At 35.9% G+C, this 6,348-nt stretch overlaps 2 protein-coding genes across 2 annotated transcripts; one reads left to right on the top strand and one right to left on the bottom strand.

Moving 5' to 3' along the window:
- The first annotated feature begins 3,356 nt into the window (after positions 1 to 3,356).
- Positions 3,357 to 4,471, top strand: LOC111642744 (UPF0389 protein CG9231). The gene is made up of 3 exons (XM_023389946.2): positions 3,357 to 3,608; positions 3,681 to 3,771; positions 4,084 to 4,471. The coding sequence occupies exons 1-3, from the start codon at positions 3,464 to 3,466 to the stop codon at positions 4,292 to 4,294; spliced, it is 447 nt and encodes a 148-aa protein (XP_023245714.2). The 5' UTR covers positions 3,357 to 3,463; the 3' UTR covers positions 4,295 to 4,471.
- Ccdc58 (Coiled-coil domain-containing 58) lies at positions 4,444 to 5,553 on the bottom strand. Its single transcript, XM_014357788.3, has 2 exons — positions 5,494 to 5,553; positions 4,444 to 5,181 (listed from the first exon to the last, which is right to left on the bottom strand). Exons 1-2 carry the CDS (start codon positions 5,539 to 5,541, stop codon positions 4,798 to 4,800), a joined length of 432 nt encoding a protein of 143 aa, XP_014213274.1. The 5' UTR covers positions 5,542 to 5,553; the 3' UTR covers positions 4,444 to 4,797.
- Positions 5,554 to 6,348: the final 795 nt, after the last annotated feature.

Raw genomic sequence — 6,348 nt, 5'->3', positions numbered from 1 at the left:
CTATGCACAAAACACAGTGAGCCAAATGAGAAAATATAACATGTCCAAGCTACACGAGTTGAAATTTGCAAAAACCCTCTGCTGTATAGAGCAACAATAAACAAACAAACAGGCGACAGATAATAGAGTCAAATAGTAAACACTTGTGACTTGAAAATGTAACCACCAATCCCAATCAAGTGTGATTGAGCCGAAAAACCACCCACACGGAGGGTGAAGGCATGTGTGAAGTTAGGGAAGGGGATTGGTGGTGGTGGTCAATAAAAAAGAAGTCGAAGTCGTCGAAGAGAGTACAAGTATCAGCCAGAGAGGAGTATACACACTACGAAGCCGCTTTCTTGCACGCATAGAGGCAAAAGAGAGATTATTGTACGCGCCTTTGGTTATATATTATGAACTTATGAATGTCTTGTTAAGGTGATACTGTGATACTCGCCGCGGGAGCTGTAACAAAGCGCTCGAAGGCTTTCAAGTCACCGTAAAAAATATGCAACGCTTCACGACGAACGACAGCAACACGTCCCAGAAGCCTGGGCCATCAGCGAGCATTTACCTTCGAGCCGCCATCATAAAACTCCAGCAGCAGACTCTAGCAGAGATAGGTTTAGTACTACATATATTTATATATATATATATATAGTATACAACGCGAAACGCAGTAACGCAGTAACGCACTCGTAACTCGTACTCTCGTAGTGCACACACACGCACACACCACCACCACATTCTTTTTTTCTTTCTCTCCACGCAATCCACACTTCTTCCTTTTTCTTCTATATAATACAGTGCACAGTGCACACTACATATATATATATCGACTCCTTTTCTGTAGACCTAAGCATGTACTTATACAAGTATCATCAACGACTCCAGTCCTGATTTCGGCATCAGCAACAATTCTCATGGAGAATAAGAAACATCATCGGTTTTTGTATATCGTGCTGCTGCATTATTTTTCGACTTATAAGTACTTAGTAAATGTATCATCTATTCCAGTAAATAAGCAGGCATCATGCATGTGTGTTGTGTGATGCTTTGGGAATGTAAAATGTAACAAGTAACAATAACATATAACACATTCAATACGTGCATACGTAACACATATATGCATATATCTACATAAAACACCCACGCTATCCCTAGAGGATTTATAATTCTGATGTTCATGGGATATTGTATTAGTTTAAATATTGGTAACGAATTCGGCCTGCCACACATACGCATCTAGAATCAAACATTCTCGTGCCCGAAGCTAAACCATAGCTAAGAACTAAAAAAGTGTTAGATACAACTTTTTTTTCCCTGTTTCTGGTGGAGCGCAGAAGGGGCGATTTGGATTTGATTCCCGGACAAATTTCTACGGTTGTGACAAGTAATTAGTAATTATTCAATTAATATGCTCACAGGACTCCGAAAAATGCTTGGAGAACTAACCACATATTGAGGTTATTAAACAAAAGAGAGAGGCGGCAAGAGCCGCGAAAATTCAAATTAGCCGGGCTTCCACTAGTGTCAAGAGATAGTTGTCAACCGCGGCTTGAAAATAAAGTAAAAGATAGGGTACTTGGAGATGTTGTGCGGTACCTTGTTAACAATTTTTTTTATAACCTTTGCAACGGGAAAGAAAACACTGGCGCACACTATGTACGTAAGTGGTTACTTCCAGGTACCTACATCGACTATATCTCGTTTCATCAGCGGCACACGTAAACAATAAACATTATCGTGTCACAGAAGCATAACATTTATTTAATCCACTTGGTTCCCGCAGTTGAATTATACACGAATAAGGCTTACGAAATGCGAAATCGTGTCTCAATCACACGCGCGAACTGCAGCACACGGCAAGTTGTAGGTATGTATCGCAAATCGTTGTAGAAACACTTGGAATGACAGCTTTACCAATAACACTAAAAAATAAATTACGCCCCACGCAAAAGAGAGAAGGTAAACAAGAACGAATAGCTACATAAATGATAAAAGTAGCATGCACGACGTGCGTCGGCGGGTGTGTGTGTGTGTGTGTGTGTTCTATATATTATATATACTTTTACTTAGAGCCGTACACATAAGCAATGCAAGCGCCGCTGTTGTCTCGACTGTAGACTGCAGAGAGTGCAGTGGTATTCCCTACTCCTCACCTTCACGATGCTTTTTCGGGGTAAGTATATATTATGGGTATCGAGGACACGCTGGTGAGAAAAAAAACTCGGGCTGTTTTTTATAGCACCACCATCCCCTTTGATGCTGTGTGAGGCTGCAGCGCTGCACCTGCAGTAGTACTACTACCTCTAATAATTTGACTGCTGATGGTAGTGGTGGTATGAAGTTGAAGTAAAAAAAACTAGATGTAATAGTTCACGTCACTCCACGACCAAGACAACGAGATAACCGACAATGACGCTCCGTTTAGCCCGAAGGCCGTCCAATATAATCGTGGCATCAGCAAGGGACGACAACAATGACACACGCGCGTACACATACTGACGATGATGCGATTTCCCGGCCATGCTGCACCATTGCTTGCGAAAGCCGCCATACTGGATTTTTACGCCATGCAGTCCAATTTGATGTCACGAAGACTGTATTTGTGACGTTTTCGACGTCATTCATGTTGTGCATCGTGCAGCATTCGTTTTTTGGCCGAGAACTTTTCTATCTTACCGACTGAAAACTGTAAAGAAGTCGTCACTTACCTTCAATCGGTAATATCAAACTCTGCAAGTACCATCTCAGAAGGTAACAGTTTATTTTATTTACTATATATATATGTAATTATTTATAATTATAAAATATGATGGAAAAACTTGAATAAATAATGTTGTTGTAATGTTGTATAAGTGTATTAATTATATACTCAGTTACCCTACTGCTTCATTGGAACTGTCGATTTACACAATTTATATGTAATCCTTAAAAGATCTGAAAAAAAATACATATACACATTTTTTTATTACTGTTGCATAATAAAAAAGTGATAAAAAGAAAATGTATAAGATCCTTAAAAATTACACGATGTATGATTCTGTTTTTACTTAAGTACTTAAAATAAAACAAAGTGGCTGTAAGCTGCATCAATGAGCGATAAAAAACATTTTTTTAAAACACGCTGCAGACTGCTTACTTCGCATAGAGTTGCTCAGTTTCTCACCATACATACTTACTTTATTATATTTCTTTTCCAAATTAAACTTGTACTCAGTACTCGGTACTCATTAAGTAAAACTTTTTGTTTTTAATCGACGATCGTAAAAAACTTTATTTTTTCAATTACCTATATATTTACAAGTATACCTATCCGTAACCGTTAGAGGCGCTGTAGTATGTTCCATCCCAATTTGTCAATAAGATCATGACCTCACAAGTCAGTGAGTCAGTGTCATACGACCTTCTCATTAATGTTCCAAATATATGTGTTAATTTGATATTTTTTTGTTTTTTTTTTTATTTTTAACCAGCAAACATGTTGAGTAAAAAGTTGATTCAATATTTTGTGTCAGTGGGAAATCGCCGATTTATAAGTCAAAGTGTAAAAAATTTTGAGTCAAAAGCTACTGACTCCGCTACCAAAGCTAATGTCCAAACAGGTGCCTCTGAGGCAATGCCTGGTAAATATAAATAGTATTAACTAGATATTCATTTGTTGAATAATGTTTTACAATGTGCTGTTAAAAAAAAAGGAAGGTCAAAGTACAAAACCACTGGTTTTGACAAGTGGATACTCACTTGGGTGAAAAGATATCCCAAAGGACAAGTTCCAGAACTAATCTCGTGAGTTGCATTCATATCACATACTTTTTTTGTGCAAAAATGTAATTAACTTTACCAAAAGTTTGCTTATTGCGTTAAAATATTTTTTAATGCTGAGATGTTTTATGAAAAAAGTGCATTTTCTATCTTACGATTTTTTTTTAATTTTGGAAAAAATCACAGTAACAGTATAAAGTATTTGAGGACAAATCAAAGCAAACCATATTTTTCATATTTGAAGTATTTTGCCTTTTTTATAGTTTAAAAATGTTGATAAACAAGCTGTACAGTCAAAAGTGTCACTATGGTAATCATAATTTCTTTGAAATGTAGGGAAGACACTATATATCAAGCAAAGAGTAAAGCTAGAGTCAAGGCAGCAAACTACATGATGGCTGCAACAGTTTTAATGTGTCTCGGGACAGTTTTCTATGCCAAAGGTTTGGTAAAAAAAGGTGATTCAATCCAGAAAAGAAGAGAAGACTGGCATGGAAAAATCAAAGAGGAAGCCAGAATAGAAAGAGAGAATACTGCAAGCAAGTAAATTTTAACTGTTTGTTTAGAACAGTGAGTTGGTCGGTTTAGCAATATCACCTATGAATTTCGATATTATTGTAAATATATAATACTCATAAAAGCAAATGAAGAGGAATTATGTAAATACAAGTAAAGTTGACTTTCTTTTAAATGTTTTTTAATAAATCAAATCTATTTACAAGCATCAAAATTACCTTTCCTTGGAGGAAAAGTTTTCAATCTAGTTTGTTTATTCCTACACCCTTCAACACCATATTTACAAAACATTCCATATAAGAGACATTTGAGGTATATAAAATAAAGATAGTAGTAACTATCTTTTGAAAAAAATTCAAAATCAAACCATATAAATTAAAGTAAAGGCTGTAGCATTGAAAAAAAAAAAGTTAAAACTTTTAAACCAGATGATTAGTTTCATTCTTTAATGCTATATTTCTATATTTCACTGAGTAAACTTGGCAGATAATCCTTGTACACGTTATTAAACAACTCTTCAGTCACAGTCTTATTTCATGGGTTATTTTCGGGCTTGTAATATCCACGGCACCTTTCGTGGTAAACTTCTTTTGTTCTTTGTTTTATAACTTCCTCAACACCCAATTCCGATTCAAGAAGACGTAGTTTATTTTGTTCTTTCCTCAAAGTTTTCAAAAGATCGGGATCATTGCCATTAACATCTCTTTTCCCTTTCAAATCCTTCACTCTGTCTCTAACGAGGTTCAAGCACTTTTTAATGGTTATTTCACGTTGAGCATGGCCTGACTGAATTTGCTGAAACAGATCTTTGCACGTCACCGATGGATCAGTTTGACTCTTGAACGATTCCGTGGGCAGAGTGGTGTTGAGCATATAAATGATCTTGTCATCTATTTGTCTCATCTTCTGCAAAGTGTCCTGCAATGTTATGAAAAATATATGTATATATATATATTTAATGACATCAAAGATTTGAGAACCGACGTGGAAATATTGCCGTGACCGCACTGTTTTTGAAAATTAAAAGACAAACCGACGAATGCCATAATTTTGCAAATACCCGACACCGACAATAGTACAATTTTGAAAGGTTATGCCAGCCCTTTAAACGAGCTGTGAATTTACATTACGTAACATGGGGTGCATTACGTCCAACAGATGTTTGAAAAACAATGTTTTCAAGTTGATAAATTATACAGTTATGATAGCGTAGTTTTATTTTATTAGTACCTGAAACTCCAAAAAGTCTACACATTCCACGCTTGAGGTGGCCGCCATTTTTCATCCAGTTCATGGAGTCTGCTTACGAGCAGACAGTTCGATCCCCCCTCCCCTCCATGTAACCCTATATGTCTCTCTCACAGAGGGGTCTGCCAAAGATAAAATACAAAAAAAGGGACAGCTTAATTATCAAAATTTTTTAAATAATCAAACATGATTTGTTTTATAAGCGATGACTCCTCGCTTGTATCTGAAAAATCGATTTCAATTATTCAATGCAAAAATATAAGTATATGTATCGATGATAATAAAAAATAAACGATCGGGGAGCATATATAAATAATATTCAAAAACTTGAATTGAAGTTTGATTATCTGATATATCGCGAGATAATGACCTTTGCACCTTTGCGGGAATAAGCTTTTAATCGTTTGATGTGATGCATTACATGAAAGTCTCTGATGTATGTTAGAAAAACGCGTTACAAGAAGCACAGAAGGTTTTTTAACGGGAAATTCGAGTGCGCACGTGAAAGCTCGAAATATTGCGGCTTTTAACGGATAGTCCGAATTCAATTTCATGTCGTGCGGTGTAAAAAACATAAGCTGTTGTAAATGTAAAATTGTCGTATTAAAAACATATAATATGATGACCTACACAAAATTGTTGGACGTAGCGTGTATGTACTTGCAATAGTGTACTGTTGACTACACAGCAAAAAAATCAACACAGTAAATTAACAAAAAAAAATAGTAGTACATATTTGCTAAAGTGAGTAACGTATATGTATGAATTGTACAGCGAACGTTGTAAATTAAATTTATCAATTGCTATACGTAAAGCAATATTTAATACGACACTGCT

This window comes from Copidosoma floridanum, unplaced genomic scaffold (genome assembly GCF_036245765.1).
Source record: "Copidosoma floridanum isolate Cflo_tuat_1 unplaced genomic scaffold, Cflo_Japanese_pri ptg000001l, whole genome shotgun sequence".
Taxonomy (NCBI): Eukaryota; Metazoa; Arthropoda; class Insecta; order Hymenoptera; family Encyrtidae; genus Copidosoma; species Copidosoma floridanum.
This window is presented reverse-complemented; position numbering and strand designations above follow the sequence as displayed.

What these genes read in the sequence shown, in the direction of transcription:
- Ccdc58 (XM_014357788.3), bottom strand. Translation starts at nt 5,541, where the DNA reads ATGGCGGCCACCTCAAGCGTGGAATGTGTAGACTTTTTGGAGTTTCAG. An exon ending in TAGACTTTTTGGAGTTTCAG is followed by an intron (nt 5,182 to 5,493) that starts GTACTAATAAAA and finishes ATAACATTGCAG; the next exon opens with GACACTTTGCAGAAGATGAG.
- LOC111642744 (XM_023389946.2), top strand. Translation starts at nt 3,464, where the DNA reads ATGTTGAGTAAAAAGTTGATTCAATATTTTGTGTCAGTGGGAAATCGC. An exon ending in TGCCTCTGAGGCAATGCCTG is followed by an intron (nt 3,609 to 3,680) that starts GTAAATATAAAT and finishes TTAAAAAAAAAG; the next exon opens with GAAGGTCAAAGTACAAAACC. An exon ending in CAAGTTCCAGAACTAATCTC is followed by an intron (nt 3,772 to 4,083) that starts GTGAGTTGCATT and finishes TTTGAAATGTAG; the next exon opens with GGAAGACACTATATATCAAG.